General features: G+C 36.7%; 1 protein-coding gene across 3 annotated transcripts in view; it reads left to right on the top strand.

Annotated features, from left to right (window-relative positions):
* Positions 1–23946, top strand: part of SCFD1 (sec1 family domain containing 1) — a 144575-nt gene that overhangs the window by 92868 nt on the left and 27761 nt on the right. For all 3 annotated transcript variants that reach the window (XM_019924096.3, XM_073800592.1, XM_033851218.2), the window contains 4 exons: positions 8786–8856; positions 11779–11858; positions 21255–21317; positions 23582–23657. In XM_019924096.3, coding sequence (XP_019779655.3) covers positions 8786–8856; positions 11779–11858; positions 21255–21317; positions 23582–23657 — 290 coding nt within the window. The remainder of the gene's footprint in view (positions 1–8785; positions 8857–11778; positions 11859–21254; positions 21318–23581; positions 23658–23946) is intronic.

The raw sequence follows: 23946 nt of genomic DNA, 5'->3' as shown, positions 1-23946 counted from the left end.
CTGCCTTTTCATCTTGCCTATCTTTCGGTGAATGTGGTTTTTGTTCCACAGGCTGCAGGATTGTAGTTCTTCTTACTTCTGCTGTCTGCCCTCTGGTGGATGAGGATATATAAGAGGCTTGTCCATGACTCTTTTTGAATTATGGTTTTCCCAGGGTATGTGTCCAGTAGTGGGATTGCTGGGTCGTATAGTAGTTCTGTTTTTAGTTTTTTAAGGAACCACCATACTGTTCTCCATAGTGGCTGTATCAATTTACATTCCCACCAACAGTGCAAGAGGGTTCCCTTTTTTCCACACCCTCTCCAGCATTTATTGTTTGTAGATTTTTTGATCATGGCCATTCTGACTGGTGTGAGGTGATACCTCATTGTAGTTTTGACTTTCATTTCTCTAATGATTAGTAGTGTTAAGCAGCCTTTCATGTGTTTGTTGGCAATCTGTATATCTTGTTTGGAGAAATGTCTATGTAGATCTTCTGCCCATTTTTGGATTGGGTTGTTTGTGTTTTTGATATTGACCTGCTTGTAAATTTTGGAGATTAATCCTTTGTCAGTTGCTTCAATTGCAAATATTTTCTCCCATTCTGAGGGTTGTCTTTTGGTCTTGTTTATGGTTTCCTGTGCTGTGCAAAAGGTTTTAAGGTTCATTAGGTCCCATTTGGTTTTTTTTTGTTTTGTTTTTATTTCCATTCCTCTAGGAGGTGGGTCTAAAAAGATCTTGCTGTGATTTATCTCATAGAGTGTTCTGCCTATGTTTTTTTCTCTAGGAGTTTTATAGTATCTGGTCTTACATTTAGGGTTTTAATCCGTTTTAAGTTTATTTTTGTGTATGGTGTTCGGGAGTGCTCTAACTTCATTTTTTTACATGTAGCTGTCCAGGTTTCCCAGCACCACTTTATGAAGATGCTGTCTTTTCTCCATTGTATATTCTTGCCTCCTTTATCAAAAATAAGGTGACCAGGGCTTCCCTGATGGCACAGTGGTTGAGAGTCCGCCTGCCGATGCAGGGGACACGGGTTCGTGCCCCGGTCTGGGAAGATCCCACATGCCATGGAGTGGCTAGGCCCATGAGCCATGGCTGCTGAGCCTGTGCGTCTGGAGCCTGTGGTCCGCAACGGGAGAGGCCACAACAGTGAGAGGCCCGCGTACTGCAAAAAAAAAAAAAAGAAACAAAGAAGGTGACCATAGGAGCGTGGGTTTATCTCTGTGCTTTCTATCCTGCTCTGTTGATCTATATTTCTGTTTTTGTGCCAGTACCATATTGTCTTGATTACTGTACCTTTGTATTGTAGTCTGAAGTCTGGGAGCCTGATTCCTCCAGCTCTGTTTTTCTTTCTCAAGATTGCTTTGGCTATTCAGGGTCTTTTGCGTTTCCAAACAAATTGTGCAACTTTTTGTTGTAGTTCTGTGAAAAATGCCATTGGTAGTTTAATAGGGATTGCATTGAATCTGTAGATTGCTGTGGGTAGTACACTCATTTTCACAATGTTGATTCTTCCAATCCAAGAACATGGTATATCTTTCTCTCTGTTTGTATCATCTTTAATTTCTTTCATCAGTGTCTCATAGTTTTCTGCATACAGGTCTTTTGTCTCCTTAAGTAGGTTTATTCCTGGGTGTTTTATTCTTTTTGTTGCAATGGTAAATGAGAGTGTTTCCTTAATTTCTCTTTCAGATTTTTCATCACTAGTGTGTAGGAATGCAAGAGATTTCTGTGCATTAATTTTGTATCCTGCTGCTTTACCAAATTCATTGGTGACCTCTAGTAGTTTTTTGGTAGCATCTTTAGGATTCTCTATGTATAGTATCATGTCATCTGTAAACAGTGACAGCTTTACTTCTTCTTTTCCAATTTGGATTCCTTTTATTTCCTTTTCTTCTCTGATTGCCGTGGCTAAAACTTCCAAAACTATGTTGAATAATAGTGGTGAGAGTGGACAACCTTGTTTTGTTCCTGATCTTAGAGGAAATGGTTTCAATTTTTCATCATTGTGAGCGATGTTGGCTGTCCGTTTGTCATATATGGCCTTTATTATGTTGAGGTAATTTCCCTCTATGCCTACTACCTGGAGGGTTTTTATCATAAATGGGTGTTGAATTTTGTTGAAAGCTTTTTCTGCATCTATTGAGATGATCATATGGTTTTTATTCTTCAATTTGTTATTATGGTATATCACATTGATTGATTTGTGTATATTGAAGAATCCTTGCATTCCTGGGATAAACCCCACTTGATCATGGTATATGATCCTGTTAATGTGGTGTTGGATTCTGTTTGCTAGTATTTTGTTGAGGATTTTTGCATCTATGTTCATCAGTGATATTGGCCTGTAGTTTTCTTTCTTTGTGACATCTTTGTCTGGTTTTGGTATCAGCGTTATGGTGACCTTGTAGAGTGAGTTTGGGAGTGTTCCTCCCTCTGCTATATTTTGGAAGAGTTTGAGAAGGATAGGTGTTAGCTCTTCTCTAAATGTTTGATAGAATTTGCCTGTGAATCCATCTGGTCCTGGGCTTTTGTTTTTTGGAAGATATTTAATCACAGTCTCAATTTCAGTGCTTGTGGTTGGTCTGTTTACATTTTCTACTTCTTCCTGGTTCAGTCTTGGAAGGTTGTGCTTTTCTAAGAATTTGTCCATTTTTCCACATTGTTCATTTTATTGGCATAGAGTTGCTTGTAGTAATCTCTTGTGATCCTTTGTATTTCTGCAATGTCAGTTGTTACCTCTCCTTTTTCATTTCTAACTGTACTGATTTGAGTCCTCTCCCTTTTTTTCTTGATGAGTCTGGCTAATGGTTTGTCAACTTTATTTTCTCAAAGAACCAGCTTTTAGTTTTATTGATCTTTGCTATCATTTCCTTCATTTCTTTTTCATTTATTTCTGATCTCATCTTTATGATTTCTTTCCTTCTGCTAACTTTGGGGGGTTTTTGTTCTTCTTTCTCTAATTGCTTTAGGTGTAAGGTTAGGTTGTTTATTCGAGATGTTTCTTGTTTCTTGAGGTAGGATTGTATTGCTAAAAACTTCCCTCTTAGAACTGCTTTTGCTGCATCCCATAGATTTTGGATCATTGTGTTTTCATTGTCATTTGTTTCTAGGTATTTTTTGATTTCGTCTTTGATTTCTTCAGTGATCTCTTGGTTATTTACTAATGTATTGTTTAGCCTGGTGTGTTTATGTTTTTTACAGTTTTTTTCCTGTAATTGATATCTAGTCTCATAGCATTGTGGTCGGAAAAGATACTTGAGACAATTTCAGTTTTCTTAAATTTACCAAGCCTTGATTTGTGACCCAAGATATGATCTCTCCTGGAGAATGTTCCATGAGCACTTGAGAAGAAAGTGTATTGTGTTGTTTTTTTGGATGGAATGTCCTATAAATATCAATGAAGTCCATTTTGTTTAATGTATCATTTAAAGCTTGTGTTTCCTTATTTATTTTCATTTTGGATGATCTGTCCATTGGAGAAAGTGGGGTGTTAAAGTCCCCTACTGTGATTGTGTTACTGTTGATTTCCCCTTTTATGGTTATTAGCATTTGCCTTATGTATTGAGGTTCTCCTATGTTGGGTGCATAAATATTTCCAATTCTTATATCTTCTTCTTGGATTGATCCCTTGATCATTATATAGTGTCCTTCTTTGTCTCTTCTAATAGTCTAGTCTTTATTTTATAGTCTATTTTGTCTGATATGAGAATTGCTACTCCAGCTTTCTTTTGATTTCCATTTGCATGGAATATCTTTTTCCATCCCCTCACTTTCAGTCTGTATGTGTCCCTAGGTCTGAAGTGGGTCACTTGTAGACAGCATATATACGGGTCTTGTTTTTGTATCCGTTCTGCCAGTTGTATCTTTTGGTTGGAGCATTTAATCTATTTACATTTAAGGTAGTTATCAATATTTATGTTCCTATTACCATTTTCTTAATTGTTTTGGGTTTGTTTTTGTAGATCTTTTCCTTCCCTTATGTTTCCTGCCTAGAGAAGTTCCTTTAGCATTTGTTGTACAGCTGGTTTGGTGGTGCAGAATTCTCTTATCTTTTGCTTGTCTGTAAAGGTTTTAATTTCTCCGTCGCATATGAATGAGATCCTTGCTTGGTAGAGTAATCTTGGTTGTAGATTTTTCCCATTCTTCGCTTTAAATATGTCCTGCCACTCCCTTCTGGCTTGCAGAGTTTCTGCTGAAAGTTCAGCTGTTAACCTTATGGGGATTCCCTTGTATGTTATTTGTTACTTTTCCCTTGCTGCTTAATATTTTTCTTTGTACTTAATTTTTGATAGTTTGACTAATATGTGCCTTAGCCTGTTTCTCCTTGGATTTATCCTGTATCGGACTCTCTGTGCTTCCTGGACTTCATTGAGTATTTACTTTCCCATATTAGGGAAGTTTTCAGCTATAATCTCTTCAAATATTGTCTCAGTTCCTTTGCTTTTCTTTTCTTCTTCTGGGACCCCTATAATTCGAATGTTGGTGCATTTAATATTGTCCCAGAGGTCTCTGAGAGTGTCCTCAATTCTTTTCATTCTTTTTTCTTTTTTCTGCTTTGCAGTAGTTATTTCCACTATTTTGTCTTCCAGGTCACTTATCCGTTCTTCTGCCTCAGTTATTCTGCTATTGATTCCTTCTAGAGAATTTTTAATTGTATTTGTTGTGTTGTTCATCATTGTTTGTTTGTGCTTTAGTTTTTCCAGGCCCTTGTTAAACGTTTCTTGTAATTTCTCCATTCTATTTCTGAGATTTTGGATCATCTTTACAGTCATTATTCTGAATTCTTTTTCATGTAGACTGCCTATTTCCTCTTCATTTGTTTGGTGTGGTGGGTTTTTACCTTGCTCCTTCATCTGCTGTGTGTTTCTCTGTCTTCTCATTTTGCTTAACTTACTGTGTTTGGGGTCTCCTTTTCGCAGGCTGTAGGTTCGTAGTTCCCGTTGTTTTTGGTGTCTGCCCCCAGTGTCTAAAGTTGGTTCAGTGCGTTGTGTAGCCTTCCTGGTGGAGAGGACTAGTGCCTGTGTTCTGGTGGATGAAGCTGGATCTTGTCTTTCTAGTCAGCAGGACCATGTCCGGTGATGTGTTTTCGGGTGTCTGTGACCTTATTATGATTTTAGGCAGCCTCTCTGCTAATGGGTGGGGTTGTGTTCCTGTCTTGCTAGTTGTTTGGCACAGGGTGCCCAGCACTGTAGCTTGCTGGTCGTTGAGTGGAGCTGGGTCTTTGCGTTGAGATAGAGATCTCTGGGAGAGCTTTCGCCGTTTGATATTACGTGGAGCTGAGAGGTCTCTGGTGGACCAGTGTCCTGAACTCAGCTCTCCCACCTCAGAGGCACAGGCCTGACACCCCACCAGAGCACCAAGACCCTGTCAGCCACACGGCATGTGGCAGGCAAAGAGTAATGGTCCCCCAAAGACACGGACATCCACATCCCTGGAACCGCCTGGCTGGTGTGGCCATGGGGACCTGGAGCTGCCGGAGGGACAGGGCGGTGGCCTGAGGTGCACAGGGTGACCTAGTGTCCTCGGGGTCAGAGCCGGGCCATCTGCACCACCCGCACCGCCCAGCATGCCAGGGATTCCGCCTGGGCTTGACAGGCGTCTGCACCCCGGATTCACATCTGAGGCCCCTGGGAATTCACTTTTAGAGAAACTCTGTAGACAATCCCTTTATATTTATCTAAGTATATGTTTGTTAGATTTTCTTAAAACAAGATATAACTATTTGTACTTAGGAAATATAATCTAATCATTGTTTTCAATCATAATAATCATAAGATCTTCACAGGATTTTAGCCACTAAAATTCTCTAAACTTTACAGGCTTAATAATTTCAGAAGAGTTTTCAATTCAAATCTCAGCTGTTTTGAAAAATGAATAAAAAGCATATAAGCTCTTTAGCTTATATTTTACATACAAGCTCTTCGAGTAAATAATAGTGTTTTTTGAGTTATAGTTTTGGTGTGACTTTTAGATTTTATATCACGTTGGAAAGTAAGTTTAAAATTTTTTTTTACTTGTTTGTAATTAAAGGGTTCTATTCATAAAAACTTCTGAGAAGGCATAGTATTTCTCACACTTTTAAAAATTTAGATTTGTGGGGAGAACATAACATTTTGAAGATATGTGTACTTTACAATTAAAAATATGAAAGATACATATAAGTTCATCACTTCCGAGCTATTCCTTGTTATTTACAATAAGTTTTGAGTAAAGTTGAAGCAATTAAGTGTGTTGATTAAAAAAAAGCAATGAGAACCTTTCTTTTTCTTTTCCCTTACTTTCTCAAACCATTTATTATTAAAGACATTAAGTAGAGCAGAGCAAGGTAGGCATTCATGCAAAGTAGCAGTGTAGTACCACTTCAGCCCAGAACAAGATGTCAGAACCTGAGCAGGATGAGAAGGGCATCCACATATCCGGTAGAGGGAGGGTTGGTAATCCAGCATGAAGTGTCAAAGTCCAAGTGAAGTGAGTGGAGTGTCCACATGTAGGAGCAGTTATAAGGGTATAAGAGTCCTATCAGATTAAGGGGGGTGACCCTGCATAGGACAAACCAAACATTGGCTCAGGTGGGGTGAGAATTATAGCCAGGCATGTGGGTGGGTCCGTTGTAGAGAATCAGAGCCCAAGTGGAGGAGATAACGTCCATGCAGGCAGGGGGACAGTGGCAGAGATAAGATATTTGTTACATACAGGGGACTGGATAAATAAGTAAATATATTGGGTAATAAAAAGGGAGCCAGGTTTCCCACTGTCAGAAATGGAAGTTATAACTATGGAAATGAAGAAAACTACAATGAACCCTAGTAATATTGGATTGGAATTGGAGGTGCTGATGTAGACTTGGTGTTTTGTTAAATACTTGCCAAATAGAGAAATAAATGTAGATATGCATGTGTGTGTGTGTGTGTATACACATATATATGTATTCCCTAACTCTGCCAACTGAGCAGGGCTAGGAGCAACAGTTCCCCAGTAGTAAAAATTTTAGCCTTATATATCCCACTTTCCACTAGGACTCATTGGAGTATGGTTGATTCCAGGGAGAGAAAGTACAAAATGAGCCTGAAACATTTTCTTGGGTCAGAAAGCAAGAAAAGTACTTAAAACATGATGGAACATGTCCAAAGGACCCAGACGTCAGCTTGAAGAGGCTATGCTCTGTGCTGCGGATATTAAAAGCACCAGCAGGAACCCACAGGCCCCTAAAACTCTGAGGGAGGGGAACCTGTCTCTCGTATCTTAGGAGCCACTGTTCCAAGAGCCTACAGCAAGCCCCGTTCCTCTTTTTCTTTTTGTCCTCTAACTGCTTCGTCATAATTGCAGGAAATACACAATGGAGCAGTGTACCTAAAGCCAAAGCTTTCTGGCTGGAGGACTAAAAAGGGAAGGCCAAGGAAACTGGAAAGTACCAGGGAGATTGCAAAAGGAAGGAGCTCAGGAAAGCAACCCCATAAAGTTGTTTATGAATTCCTGGGCTCACCTCTGAGTTGTACGTGCATGAATCTGATCCTAAACAGCATTCCAAAGACTGAGAGGTGAAGGACTAGATGACCTCCAAGTTCCTGTACTGGCTGCTGGGCAGTGGGACAGATCCCAGTAGCACTGCAAACATTTTAAAAATAGAATCCATGATGGAAACGGCTCACAGAGGCTGGTAGGAGCTTTGGCCTGAACCCGTTGAGGCTAATTACCTGCTAAAACAAAAATATCAGCTTTCTCCTAGTATTTAAACAAAACCCTGAATCCAGTAACCTACTTCAGTATATCTAAAATACAATATTTATTTGTAAGCATGAGAATGTTGGAGAACCTGTCATTGATCTTTATTACCAGTCTTTGTCATATTTAGGGAGTAAGGATAATTTGAAGATAGAAAATCAATGGGTTATCAGTCAATATGTTTTGAAAAAATTATTCTTGTTTTTATTCTATAATAAAGTATAACAATTCTGAGTTCTTACGTATTGGGACACACTTTGAAGTGAGAATACATATTGGTATTTGTTGAATAGTGAAACTGAGTTACCCATGACCAGTGCCTATCACTTTGCATCGAAGTACACCCAGTACTGAGGGGAAAATAAAAGGATTCTCTGGACAGTCTCGGGCTTTGGATAATAGAAGTAGTAGCTCAAAGGATGCACTGCAAGCAAGAAATTTCTCTGAAATCTTTTGTTTTGTCTTAAAATTTCAGGCAGGTATAATCTGCATAATATAATGGTGTTTATTATACTATAGACATATGGTTTTTCCAAATCTTCATAGACCCTTCAGAAAGGGGAGAAACGTATATTTAGTGGCTCCAATTTCAAAAGTATGACCTTAGGCTCAGTTAGATGATTTTAGCCAGCAGGTTTTCATAACCCAGTACCTAACGGGACCTTGCAACTTGTTTCCCAGGATAGTCCCATTTATATACCAGTTGTCCTTACATACTTATTACTAGCATCCCCCTTTTTATCTCAAAAGTGTACTATTTTAGAATTGTATGATTATCCTACCTATACCTTTTTGAGTTTAGATCTGAAACATAAATCACAACACTATAGACAGTTTGGAAGATAGAATAGAGATGCTTCCATAGCTTATCCCTGTAATCCCATAGTATTTAATCTTTTTCCGTATCTGTGTTTTACATGGTTGTAATTTAGTGCCTATAACGTTAAATCATTTGAATCAAGAACCTTAGTTTGTCTTGTCACATTTATGTATGCCTTGAGATTATAGTGTTGACTATAATACATAACAACCAGAATTATGAAAGTCTTTTTTTCCTTATCTATTTTCCCCTTTGTAGCAGGAACTCCAGAAGATAAAATGAGGCTGTTTCTTATCTATTACATAAGTGCACAGCAAGCACCTTCTGAGGTATGTCCTCTGTATGCAGTTATTGGGAGGAAGGGAGAATACGCGCTTGTTTCAGAAAATAGAAGTAAAAATCACTGTAACCAAGTAATTACTTCATTCCTTCCTTTAAAAGAAAAACAATTTTGTAAGGCTAGTTCTATTTACCGCTGAATATTATAGCAGTATTTACTGTCACCAAGAGAACTATTCACTCATGAAATATCTCACCACTTTTAAGTTGTTAGAATATGAACTGAATTCATGACCACAATTCTTATTTCTGGAAAATAACTATTCTAAACTAAGTTAACCAAGTTTGCTCTGCCTTTTGAAAGATTGATCTTATCATTTCTCATGATGTGATGATCCTAGAAGTTCCATTTCTTTGAGCTATAGCCACTAATACTTATTTTCCTTACAAGGAATTTCGCTTTAACCTAAAGTAAAAGTTTGGTAATATTTTGCTGTTGTTTTAAAACTAATGTCGAGGGACTTCCCTGGTGGCATAGTGGTTAAGAATCCGCCTGCCAGTGCAGGGGGATATGGGTTTGATTCCTGGCCCAGGAAGATCCCACGTGCCGCAGAGCAACTAAGCCCGTGCGCCACAACTACTGAGCCTATGCTCTAGAGCCCGCGAGCCACAACTACTGAGCCCTCAACTACTGAAGCCTGTGAACCTATAGCCTGTGCTCCACAAAAAGAGAAGCCACCACAGTGAGAAGCGCCCGCACCGCAATGAAGAGTAGCTCCCCTCACCACAACTAGAGAAAGCCCACGTGCAGCAATGAAGACCCAACACAGCAGTCACTTGGAGGAAAATATCTAAATTTCCAAAAGTTATATAAATATTGTATCAATAATTTCCTAAGATTAAACTTCAGATTCACATCTATCATTTGATCCATATAAAAATAAAGTTGAGAGACTGTATTGCAGTAAAAAAGCTACTTTTTATATCAGAATAAATTTCTAAGAATGATTGGAAAATCTATCTTCCTTTCTAGATTTTTTTCTCACTGGAAGAGTAGATTGTGGGATATTTTGTTGTTTTCTTTTTCTTTAATAAGCCATCAATTGCTTTTGAGGAAAAAAATTTTTTTAAGTATGTAGAGGTAATACTGTGAAGGAAAACAGTGATTTTGCTATCAGTCTTGTTGCTGGGTTAGAGACCTGTTAACTCTTTCTAATGTTAACTTCGTATAATTTTACTGGATGAGCAACTAGCATAAGGAACTTGGGAATGACACCTAGAATGATATGGCTGTTGTAAACTCCTTTCCTTTGCTGGTAGCAATTATTTTTCTAATGTCAGTAGATTGTAAGCCTTCTTTTTGTTTGGCATGTTAAAACAGCAAAGTAAACCCAATATTTGCTTTAGATCAATTCTGCTTTATCCTAAGAATACATTTCTTGACTTTTATTTTAATTCAGTAAGGAAGTTCAGTAGTCCCCCCTTATCCAAGGGAGATATGTTCCAGGACCCCCAGTGGATGCCTGAAACCATGGAGAGTACCAAACTTCCCCCCCCACTACCATATATACTGTTTTTTTCTATACATACATACATACATACCTATGATAAAGTTTAATTTATAAATTAGGCACAGTAAGAGATTAACAACAACTAATAATAAATTAGAATAATTATAAAAATACGCTATAATAAAAGTTATGTGAATGTGGACTCTCTCTCTCAAAATATATTGTACTGTAGTCATCCTTCCTATGATGATGATGTGAGCTCATAAAATGCCTGCATGATGAGATGAAGTGAGGTGAATGACACAGGCATGGTGATGTAGCATTAGGCTACTATTGACCTTCTGACTGAAGGAGAATCATCTACTTCAGATGATCCTGTGTCCTCAAGCCATGATGGTGTCAATTGTTAGATGTCAGGAGCAGATGATGTCAATGGTTGGGGCAGGACTGATCAGGAAAGCACAAGTTTTCATCACACTACTCAAAACGGCACACAATATGAATTGTTTATTTCTGGGAATTTCCATTTAGTATTTTCAGACCTCAGTTGACCACAGCAACTGAAACCATGGAAAGCAAAACTGCTGAAGGGAGGGGATTACTGTATAGTTTTCTTTCTAGAAACATCTCTGTCATTAATGGGGGTGTTCCTTTAAGGGATTCTAATAGCCTATTTATATTTTCTTAGGAATATATGATTTTAAAACTTAATGCAGTTTCCCTTAATTTGACCACATTATTTTATTTCATTTATTTTTGGTAAGAATTATGTCTTTTCATAAGTTTAAGTGGTCATTAAGTGGCTTGACGCAAATTTTGACTACTGATGTAATAGCCCCCAAAATGCAAAGTAGTGAACATCTCTGATTTGATGGTGAGCTTAAAATTTTCTTTCTTTTAAATTTTTAAAATGGAGTCACTGTGATGATAGGCTCCCGTGACATATCTGAATTCAACTAGACTTTACTCATCAGGAAATAAAAAAAGAATAAGAAAGAAAACTATTTAAAAAGTGTAGGACACCTGCTGTTCAGTTAATAAATTTGGACCTCTGCAGTGAATATGAGATGGGATAACCTGAATCGCAGGTCCCCTAAGTCAACGTCATTCCCCTCATGTTTCCAATTTTGGAATATTCTTGATCAAGCCAGATCTTTCATTTAATGCTTATCCTAAGGACAAGCAATCTGTGTCAACAGTGGAGGAAAAACTGTGTTGGGCTTACTGAGGGATGACAAAATACTGTACTTTATAGGTGATTTGGGAGCCTATCAAAGGTAATTTTCATTATACATGATTTTTATTTCATGCTCATTTGGGTACTCCCTTAAGATACCACTCCACTCTACTTAGGTGCTCATGCCTTTAGTCTAACTTTCTGATTAATCCAATGATAACAAACAAAATGGTCTCTTTCATGAAAGTAAAAGTTTTTGTCATATGATTCTTTTCTTATTTCAGGCTGATTTGGAGCAATACAAAAAAGCTTTAACTGATGCTGGATGCAACCTTAATCCCTTACAATATATCAAACAGTGGAAGTAAGTTTTATTTTATTCTTCAGTTCTTACCATTTAAGAGAGTACAATGGAAGTTGAGTTCCCAAGAAAATGGGAATGTTACTAAGAAAACTGAACAGTGCCTTGGTATTTTTTTTTTTTATTCAATGGCATAAATATTTCCTTATCTCCCCCACCCTTTCCACAACTTTATATAAAATAGTGATGCCTTTCTTTCCTAGACATTTTTTCCTATATTTTCTTCAAAGATGTGAGATGAGAAAGTCAAAGACTGAAATGTTGTGGGTCAAATGTCTCAAAAACATTTTTTAAATGTTTTAATTTCACTAATAATCAGAGAAATGCAGATTAATATAATGCAAAGATTTCGAAAATATTGTGCCAAGGATCCAGGAAAATTAACTGATGCATTTATACTCTACTATTAGAAATATAAACTGTCAAAATTTTACTGGCTGGCATAAAAAGTTTTTTAAAAGAATAGCTTTGACCTAGCACTTCTCTTAAGAATTAATCTCGAAGAAGAAATTGGAGTTGTAAAATCTTAGAAGCGATTGTAATAATCAAATTTTGAAAATCAACCTGAATGTCAAGGATTGAAATTATGTCATTTCCACAGGAATGCAACTGAGTCATTAAAAATCATGTTGTGGACGACTTACTCTAATGACCATTGAGAAATGGCCATGTTATGTTACAAAGTGAAATATAGTTTACTGTTCAATGATTTGTTTGATAAATAACTTCCTTTGTCTCAGTGACTAGGGACTCTTCTAGACATTAAGAATACAATAGTGGAGGGCTTCCCTGGTGGCGCAGTGGTTGAGAGTCCACCTGCCAATGCAGGGGACACTGGTTCGTGCCCCGGTCTGGGAAGATGCCGCGGAGCGGCTGTGCCCGTGAGCCATGGCCACTGAGCCTGCACGTCCGGAGCCTGTTGCTCCGCAACAGGAGAGGCCACAACAGTGAGAGGCCCGCGTACCGCAAAAAAAAAAAAAAAAAAAAAAAAGAATACAATAGTGGGGCTTCCCTGGTGTCGCAGTGGTTAAGAATCCGCCTGCCAATGCATGGGACACAGGTTCGAGCCCTGGCCCGGGAAGATCCCACATGCTGCGGAGCAACTAAGCCCATGCGCCACAACTACTGAGCCTGCGCTCTAGAGCTCACGTGCCACAACTACTGAGCCCACGTGCCACAACTATTGAAGCCTGTGTGCCTAGAGCCCGTGCTCTGCAACAAGAGAAGCCACTGCAATGAGCAGCCCGTGCCCCGCAACAAAGAGTATCCCCTGCTCGCCACAACCAGAGAAAGCCCATGCACAGCAACAAAGACCCAATGCAGCCAAAAATAAAAATAAATAAATAAAATTTATTTTAAAAAGAATACAATAGTAAACATGGTATGGAAGGCTCCTACTTTCACTGAATTTACATTTGTGTTGAGGGAACAATAAGTCAACAAATAAGCAAACAAATGAACAGAGTTCTGTTAAACCATATTCACCATATTAAGTGATATAAAGAAAATAAAACTGATAAGATCTTAATTTGTTGAGGTATTAGCTAAATTTGTTGAGGAGATCAGGATAAGCCTCTGGGTAGGTAACACTTGAGCCAAAACTTAGATGACATTTTTTACATTACGATCCCTATTATCTAACCATTTATCCATCCATTTGTGTGTGTGTGTGTGTATGGACATACACATATATACATATAACTGCATAGCTAAAATTCTGTTCACTTAAATGCTAGTAGTGGGTAACTCTGAGTAGTAGAATTTTTTTCCTTTTGGGTTCTTTTCTTTATTTCCAAATTTTCTACAACAGTATATTCAGATTATTTCTTAAAATAATTTTTTTTAAGACTAGAGGATGGAATATGCTTCTGATCTCAAGTGTATCAAAAAAATATGCATAGAAGAGAAATATACCAAGTTGTTAACAGGTGTATCGCTGAGTTATGATTGCATTTTATTATCTATATTTCTGTTTGGTTTTTTTCCAATTTGCTTTTATTTCACTGTTTTCTTTTTTTTGGAATTTTATTTTTTATACAGCAGGTCCTTATTAGTTATCTATTTTTTACATATTAGTATATATATGTCAATCCCAATCTCCCAATTCATCCCACCACCACCACAACCCCCCTCCACTTTCCCCCTTTGGTGTCCATACGTTTGTTCTCTACATCTGTGTCTCTGTTTCTACCCTGCAAACCAGTTCATCTGTACCATTTTTCTAGGTTCCATATATGCGTTAATACACGATATTTGTTTTTCTCTTTCTGACTTCACTCTGTATGACAGTCTCTAGATCCATCCACGTCTCTGCAAATAACTCAATTTCGTTCCTTTTTATGGCTGAGTAATATTACATTGTATATATGAACCACATCTTTATCCATTCGTCTGTCAGTGGACATGTAGGTTGCTTCCATGACCTGGCTATTGTAAATAGTGCTGCAATGAACATTGGGGTGCATGTGTCTTTTTGAATTATGATTTTATCTGGGTATATGCCCAGTAGTGGGATTGCTGGGCCATATGGTAATTCTATTTTTTTTTTTAATTATTTATTTTTGCTTTTTTTTTCTTTTTGCGGTACGCGGGCCTCTCACTGTTGTGGCCTCTCCTGTTGCGGAGCACAGGCTCCGGACGCGCAGGCTCAGCGGCCATGGCTCACGCTCCTAGCGACTCCGCGGCATGTGGGATCTTCCTGGACCGGGGCACGAACCTGTGTCCCCTGCATCGGCAGGCAGACTCTCAACCACTGCGCCACCAGGGAAGCCCCTATTTTAGTTTTTTAAGGAACCTCCATACTGTTCTCCATAGTGGCTGTATCAATTTACATTCCCACCAACAGTGCAGTAGGGTTCCTTTTCTCCACACCCTCTCCAGCATTTATTGTTTGTAGACTTTTTGATGATGGCCATTCTAACTGGTGTGAGGTGGTACCTCATTGTAGTTTTGATTTGCATTTCTCTAATAGTGATGTTGACCAGCTTTTCATGTGCTTCCGGCAATCTCTATGTCTTCTCTGGAGAAATGTCTATTTAGGTCTTCTGCCCATTTTTTGATTGGGTTGTTTGTTTTTTTTAATATTGAGCTGCATGAGCTGTTTATATATTTTAGAGATTAATCCATTGTCTGTTGATTCTTTTGCAAATATTTTCTCCCATTCTGAGGGTTGTCTTTTCGTCTTGTTTGTAGTTTCCTTTGCTTTGCAAAAGCTTTTAAGTTTCATTAGGTCCCATTTTTTAATTTTTGTTTTTATTTCCATTACTCTAGGAGATGGATCTGAAAAGATCTTGCTGTGATTTATGTCAAAGAGTGTTCTTCTTCCTATGTTTTCCTCTAAGAGTTTTATAGTGTCCGGTCTTATATTTAGGTCTCTAATCATTTTGAGTTTATTTTTGTGTATGGTGTTAGGGAGTGTTCTAATTTCATTATTTTACATGTAGCTGTCCATTTTTCCCAGCACCACTTATTGAAGAGACTGTCTTTTCTACATTGTATATCCTTGCCTCCTTTGTCATAGATTAGTTGACCATAGGTGCATGGGTTTACCTCTGGGCTTTCTATCCTGTTGCATTGATCTATATTTCTGTTTTTGTGCCAGTACCATATTGTCTTGATTACTGTAGCTTTGTAGTATAGTCTGAAGTCAGGGAGTCGGATTTCTCCAGCTCCGTTTTTTTCCCTCAGGACTGCTTTGACTATTCGGGGTCTTTTGTGTCTCCATACAAATTTTAAGGTTTTTTGTTCTAGTTCTGTAAAAAATGCCACTGGTAATTTGATAGGGACTGCTTTGAATCTGTAGATTGCTTTAGGTAGTATAGTCATTTTCACAGTATTGATTATTCTAATCCAAGAACATGGTATATCTCCATCTCTTTGTGTCATCTTTCATTTCTTTCATCAGTGTCTTATGGTCTTCTGAGTACAGGTCTTTTACCTCCTTAGGTAGGTTTATTCCTAGGTATTTTATTCTTTTTTTGCAGTGGTGAATGGAATTATTTCCTTATTTCTCTTTGTGATCTTTCATTGTTAGTGCATAGGAATGCAAGAGATTTCTGTGCATTAATTTTGTATCCTGCAACTTTACCAGATTCATTGATTAGCTCCTGTAGTTTTCTTGTGCCATCTTTAGGATTATCTATGTGTAGTATCATGTCATCTGCAAACAGTGACAGTTTTACTTCTTCTTTTCCAATTTATATTCCTTTTATTTCTTTTTCTTCTTTGATTGCCATGGCTAAAACTTCCTAAATTATGTTGAATAATAGTGGTGAGAGTGGGCACCCTTGTCTTGTTCCTGATCTTAGAGGAAATGCTTTCAGTTTCTCACCATTGAGAATGATGTTGGTTGTGGGTTTGTCATATATGGCTTTTATTATGTTGAGGTAGATTCCCTCTATGTCCACTTTCTGGAGAGCTTTTATCATAAATCAGTGTTGAATTTTGTCAAAAGCTTTTCTGCATCTCTTGAGATCATATGGCTTTTCTCCTTCAATTTATTAATATGTTGTATCACATTGATTGATTTGCATATATTGAAGAATCCTTGCATCCTTGGGATAAATCCCACTTGACCATGGTGTATCATCCTTTTAATGTGTTGTTGGATTCTGTTTGCAAGTATTTTGTTGAGGATTTTTGCGTCTATATTCATCAGTGATATAGGTCTGTAATTTTCTTTTTTGTAGTATCTTTGTCTGGTTTTGGTATCAGGTTGATGGTGGCCTCATAGAATGAGTTTGGAAGTGTTCCCTCCTCTGCAATTTTTGGAAAGTTTGAGAAGGATGGGTGTTAGCTCTTCTCTAAATGTTTGATAGAATTCCCTGTGAAGCCATCTGGTCCTGGACTTTCGTTTGTTGGAAAATTTTTAATCACACTTTCAACTTCATTACTTGTGATTGGTCTGTTCATATTTTCTATTTCTTCCTGGTTCAGTCTTGGAAGGTTATACCTTTCTAAGAATTTTCCATTTCTTCCAGGTTGTCCATTTTATTGTAATAGACTTGCTTGTAGTAGTCTCTTATGATGCTTTGTATTTCTGCAGTGTCCATTGTAACTTCTCCTTTTTCATTTCTAATTTTATTGATTTGAGTCCTCTCCCTCTTTTTCTTGATGAGTGGCTAAAGGTTTATCAATTTTGTTTATCTTCTCAAACAACCAGCTTTTAGTTTTATTGATTTTTGCTCTTGTTTTCTTTGTTTCTATTTCTTTGTTTCTATTTATTTCTGCTCTGATCTTTATGATTTCTTTCCTTCTACTAACTTTGGGTTTTGTTTGTTCTTTCTCTAGTTCCTTTAAGTATAAGGTTAGATTATTTATTTGAGATTTTTCTTGTTTTTTGAGGTAGGCTTGTATTGCTGTAAACTTCCCTCTTAGAACTGCTTTTGTTGCAGTCCATAGGTTTTTCATCATCATGTTTTTGTTGTAATTTGTCTCTAGGTATTTTTTGATTTCCTTTTTGATATCTTCAGTGATCTCCTGGTTATTTAATAGCGTACTGTTTAGCCTCCATGTGTTTGTGTTTTTTATGGTTTTTTCCCTGTAATTGATTTCTAATCTCATAGCATTGTGGTCAGAAAAGATCCTTTATATGATTTCAATTTTCTTATATTTACCAAGGCTTGATTTGTGACCCAAGAGGTTATCTATCTTGTCGAATGTTCCATGTGCCCTTGAGAAGAAAGTGTAATCTGCTGTTTTGGGGTGGAATGTTCTATAAATATCAATTAAATCTATCTGGTCTATTGTGTCATTTAAAGCTTGTGTTTCCTTATTAATTTTCTGTCTGGATGATCTGTCCATTGGTGTAAGAGAGCTATTAAAGTCCCCCACTATTATTGTGTTACTATCAGTTTCCTCTTTTATAGCTGTCAGCAGTTGTCTTATGTATTGAGGTGCTCCTGTGTTGGGTGCATGTATATTTATAATTGTTATATCTTCTTCTTGGATTGATCCCTTGATCACTGTGTAGTGTCCTTCTTTGCTTCTTGTAATAGTCTTTATTTTAAAGTCTATTTTGTCTGATATGAGAATTGCTACTCCAGCTTTCTTTTGATTTCCATTTTCATAGAATATCTTTTTCTATTACCTCACTTTCAGTCTGTTATGTGTCCCTAGGTCTGAAGTGGGTCTCTTGTAGATAGCATATATATGGGTCTTGTTTCTGTATCCATTCAGCGAGCCTGTGTCTTTTGGTTGGAGCATTTAATCCATTCATGTTTAAGGTAATTATCAATATGTATGTTCCTATTACCATTTTCTTAATTGTTATGGGTTTGTTTTTGTAGGTTCTTTTCTTCGCTTGTGTTTCCCACTTAGAGAAGTTCCTTCATCATTTGTTATAGAGCTGGTTTGGTGCTGCAGAATTCTCTTACCTTTTGCTTGTCTGTAAAGCTTTTGATTTCTCCGTTGAATCTGAATGAGATCCTTGCTGGGTAGAGTAATCTTGGTTGTAGGTTCTTCCCTTTCATCACTTTAAATATATCATGCTACTCCCTTCTTGCTTGTAGAGTTTCTGCTGAGAAATCAGCTGTTAACCGTATGGGAGTTCCCTTGTATGTTATTTGTCATTTTTCCCTTGTTGCTTTCAATAATTTTTCTTTGTCTTTAATTTTTGTCAATTTGATTACTATGTGTCTTGGCGTGTTTCTCCTTGGGTTTATCCTGTATGGGACTCTCTGTGCTTCCTGGACTTGGGTGGCTATTTCCTTTCCCATGTTACGGAAGTTTTTGACTATAATCTCTTCAAATATTTTCTCGGGTCCTTTCTCTCTTCTCCTTCTGGGACCCCTATAACATGAAAGTTGTTACGTTTAATGTTGTACCAGAGGTCTCTTAGGCTGTCTTCATTTCTTTTCATTCTTTTTTCTTTATCTCTTCCACAGCAGTGAATTCCACCATTCTGTCTTCCAGGTCACTTATCTGTTCTTCTGCCTCAGTTATTCTGCTATTGATTCCTTCTAGTGTAGTTTTCATTTCAGTTATTTTGTTGTTCATCTCTGTTTGTTTTTTAATTCTTCTAGGTCTTTGTTCTTTAATTCTTCTAGGTCTTTGTTAAACATTTCTTGCATCTTCTTGATCTTTGCCTCCATTCTTTTCCTGAGGTCCTGGATCATCTTCACTATCATTTATTCTGAACTTTTTTTCTGGAAGGTTGCCTATCTCCACTTCATTTAGTTGTTTTTCTGGGGTTTTATCTTGTTCTTTCATCTGGTACATAGTCCTCTGTGTTTTCATTTTGTCTATCTTTCTGTGAATGTGGTTTTCATTCCACAGGCTGCAGAATTGTAGTTCTTCTTGCTTCTGCTGTCTGCCCTCTTCACTGTGTTCTTACGATAAGAAAAAAGTAGACAACAAACCTTAGTTTAACAAAAGAAACCGAAAACTGTCTTTTCTAATTTTTATAACATATACACTTAAATATTTGGCTGTGTCGTATATGTCATTGTGTTTTACATTATGATTTATGTGGAACTCCCTAATCAAATATTTGGTGTTAAAAGAGGAAAGGCAGTCTTGGGCATTATTTTACATGGTTACAAAGTATTCAATATATAATTTCTAATTTGTAACATTCTTTCTAATTATAAGGGTTATATCAGTTTATTGAAGAAAATTTTAGGAAAGTCAGAAAGGTATAAGGAAAGTAAAAATTTACCTGTAGTCTCCCCATTCAGAGTCTACCGTAAACCGTATTGTTTATCCTTCTATATGCATATTACATATTTATATTTTTAATCAGGAAATCATTGTTATAGATGCAGTTTGTATTCTAGAGTTCCAATTCCTTTCATTATGCCAGTTTTTCATCGTCTTAAATACAGCTGACCCTAGAACAACTTGGGGGTTAGGGATGCCAACCCTCTGCACAGTTACAAATTAAAGTATTACTTTATAGTGGGCTGGCCCTCTGTATCCCTGGTTCCACATCCATGGATTCAACCAACCACAGATCATGTAGTACTGTAGTATTTATTGATACAAATATGAGTATAAGTGGACCTGCATAGTTCAAACCCATGTTGCTCAAGGTTCCAGCTGTAGTCTCCAATGGTAGTATTTAGTGTTTCCATGATATTCAGCCATATAAATGTAATATTCTTTATTTAACCCTTTATTACTTAGAGATAGTTAGATATATATTATTTATATTTAGATACTACTATTTCTGGTGAAAAATAAATTTTTGTTAAAGACAAAAATTCCAGCCTACTGCTGAAAACAGCTGATTCAAATCCTGCTTTCAGAACAAAATTGTGATTTTTGTGTTTGGGATTTCTCTAATGGTATCAGCAAATTTTGTCCAGGTTGAAATAGAATATTTAAGCATTTCATCTTCCACATCTTAGTGATTCCCATTCTTTTTTTACTCTCATAATGTTTTCTTGTATTTAGGTAGGGTTTTTTTCCATTTACAAAAGCATTTGGAATGATAAGGAATTATAAAAGAATATTGATTCACATAAAAATGTTTATGGCATGCTATTATTAAAATGTTATAGAACAGTATGTACAATATGATACTAATTTTGTTTTTTAAGTATATATGTTGTGTATGCATATGTTCAAAGATTAGAAGAATATATGCCGAAATCCTAACAGTGGTTACTTCTTAGTGGTAGGGTTCTTCTGGGAGCATTCTGTTTTCTGGATTCTCTACAGTGAACATATTCCCAGAAGGAAAATATTTTTTAAAACATAGCTAAGTGCCATATTTTTGCAGAGCCGTCAAGAATTCTATAGTTTAGTTAAAGACATTCTAGACATTCATTTAGAAAGATTTGAAAATAAATGACTATATGCAATTCAGTATAAAAGTGTATATGTAACTATAAGGAAATATCATTGAGCAGTAGAATTAGAATAGTGTTAATGAAGAAAGTGGTGGTTTTGAGCTGAATCTTAAAAGGAAATGTACAGTTTTTTATTGGAGAAGACAGTGAGTTTATACCCTCAAAGGACAGCATCCCAAAGGCATGTGTCTGGGAATGAGAGAATATAGAAATGTGGAGAATAGTAAAGAGACTAAACTTAATCAGTATGTGATTGTTCTTTTAAAACAGAAAGTCTCTGTTTCATGTTAATGATCAGATGTTTAAAAAAGAAAAGAGAAATCCTGAAGTTTGGGGAACTAATGCATTTGTGTTTTTTAAAGAATTTCACTGTTTTAGTACCAGTTGCTCTCTACTTGAACATTATTTTTCATGGTTACAAATTATATAGTCAATGTTTGTATAATTGTTTCAGTGTTAATTTTACTGAAACACTGTATTAGTTGAAAAATTTCTTTTCAAAAACTGCATAGTAAAACTTATGGTTAGTCAGTAGATATTTTAATGCCATGATACTAAATGTTAGCTCAAATAATCAGTGTTTAAATACAACTTTCTTATGTCATAGGGCTTTTGCCAAGATGGCTTCAGCTCCTACCAGCTATGGCAACACTACCACTAAACCAATGGGGTAAGTATTTTTAATAATTCTGATTGAATAAGTCTGGTACTCCAGACCATAATTGGACTTTTGTGCCTTAAAAACACAGTGTGACACTTTGGATACAGAAAGTTTTCATTGTGATACAGAACAAATGTCAGCATGCCTTTAGTTTCCATAGGTAGTTTAAATTCTGTATTTTACCTGGTATGGCTTTGTATGCTTCCTTGTTCTTAAAACATTATGTTTGGGCTTCCCTGGTGGCACAGTGGTTGAGAGTCTGCCTGCCGATGCAGGGGACATGGGTTTGTGCCCCAGTCCGGGAAGGTCCCACATGCCGCGGAGCGGCTAGGCCCGTGAGCCATGGCCGCTGAGCCTGCGCATCCGGAGCCTGTGCTCCACAATGGGAGAGGCCACAACAGTGAGAGGCCCGCGTACCAAAAAAAAAAAAAAAAAAAAAAAATTATGTTTTTCATTTTCAGAAGATACATGAAGTTTAAAAACTGTTTTTATATCAATGTTGATAATATAGACTTGAAGCTAGACACTCAAGACCTAGCTTCAAGATGGAACTAGGCATACTGCTAAATGATAGAGAGGAAATCCTCAGGGCTGGGTATGACTTCTGACTTCAGAAAATCCTGTACAGTATGTGTGGTTTTCAGGGGAGCTAAACAAAGTGATTCTAACTGCTGTTTTCCATACCATACTAGCTTCAAAATTCCTAGCTTATTTTTTGGAGCTTAGAACAAAAGCATGAAACTGGAGGAAAACCGGTTTACCTACCCCGAGCTGCCAGTTTTAATGAAACAGTTTCCAAAAAGTAAAAGTACTTGGCCTAAGGCAGGGCCTTGTAAGCGCTTGGCAAAATGAATCCATTTGGCCTCACCTTCAGACAGTGCTGTGCAGGTGAGCCCACTAACTCCCTGAGAGTTACCTGGTACCTGGGAATTGCCTCACAACTGTCCACTCCAACAGAGATTACTTTCTTTTGTTTTTGTTAAAGAAATGATTTCCATCCTGTCCATCTCTTCATTTCAGAGGGGAGTAGGACAAGATAGGAAAAATGAAAATATATTTGGAAAATTACTCTCATGCATTTAATGAAACAGACTTTCCAGTTCTTTGTCTTAAAATCTTGCTGAATCTTAAAAGCCTATTAGATTTCTTATGGATTTTGTAGTTGAGGATTTTAATAAAATGTGTTATAAGAAAACCTTGGATGATTTGAAGGCTTTCCCTAGCCTTTTTTTTAAAATTAATTTTTATTGGAATATAGTGCTTTACAATGTGTTAGTTTCTGCTGTGCAGCAAAGTGAATCAATTATACATATACATATATCCTCTCTTTTTTGGATCTCCTTCCAATTTAGGTCACCACAGAGCATTGAGTAGAGTTCCCTGTGCTAAACAGTAGGTTCTCGTTAGTATCTCCCTAGCCTTCTAATATCAAAATGCAAGATTACCATTCTGTCCCACAAAGCATCCTTTGATTCCATGTGAGAGACTTTTTGAACCACAAATATAAAACCAATATGGCAAGTCATTTGTGTTATTTTTGTTGTTAAAAATTCAGACACTAAACAGTCTTCTGAGTTGAGGTAGAATTCATCAAGTATGTTGTGCTTCACATTTTTATATGATAGGTTTTGTGTATGAGGGGAGAAAGTATACAATTGCAGGATTAGGTCTAGCAGCTATGATATAGAGAACACAGTAACTTTTGACCTATTCGTAATACTTATAGACATATATGTTTTGAATATGCCAGTGTGTTTTGAACTCCTAAAGTGAGTCATCTGAATTACTATCTTTTTTTAATTGAAGTATCGTTGATTTACAATACTGTGTTAATTTTTGCTGTACAGCAAAGTGATTCAGTTATACATACATACACATTTTTTAATACTCTAGATTACTGTCTTTAATTTATTGTTTTAACATTAAGACAATCAGGAAAGCAAGGAATTCTCTTCAGTTAATAATTTGCTTAAATACTATAGCTAAGGCTTAGCAATTAAAATGTTTATATTGAGGGCAGCTCTCAATTTTTATATTTTATTAATATCGACTAGTCAGAAAGTTTTATTACTGTTTTATTACTGTTTTATTGTTAAATAAAATTGTGGCAGTGATGTCCATGGAAGCAGAAATTCTCAGGTCACTTCTGTTTAGTAAAAACAAAGGTGGTAGGCACATAGAGCATCAGCATATATTGTGTAATCAGACAAGTATTCTGTCTGTAACTGGAGAGATAATTTGTACTTAGTGCAGTCCTCTTCTTTTGCACCTAGTCTCTTATCACGAGTCATGAATACAGGATCACAATTTGTGATGGAAGGAGTGAAGAACCTGGTATTGAAACAGCAAGTAAGTACAATTGTTAGAAAACACACTGGTAACTTTTGAATATAAATGTTGGCAGGTTGATTGCTCAGATAGAGCAGCTTCTACATATATTCAAGTACAAATATTAGGAATAAAATAAAATCAAGGCATCCTTTACTGGTATATTTAAGGATGTGAGGGTGTTTTACAGGTATAGTTCACAACTCTGTAATTTTATGCTTTTTTTTTTAATTCGCTAATTGGACTTTACTGACATTTTGATTTCCTTTAACTATTATCAGGTTTGTGAAAGTATATTAATTGAAAAAAA

The sequence above is a fragment of the Tursiops truncatus genome, chromosome 2, assembly GCF_011762595.2.
Source record: "Tursiops truncatus isolate mTurTru1 chromosome 2, mTurTru1.mat.Y, whole genome shotgun sequence".
Taxonomy (NCBI): domain Eukaryota; kingdom Metazoa; phylum Chordata; class Mammalia; order Artiodactyla; family Delphinidae; genus Tursiops; species Tursiops truncatus.
This window is presented reverse-complemented; position numbering and strand designations above follow the sequence as displayed.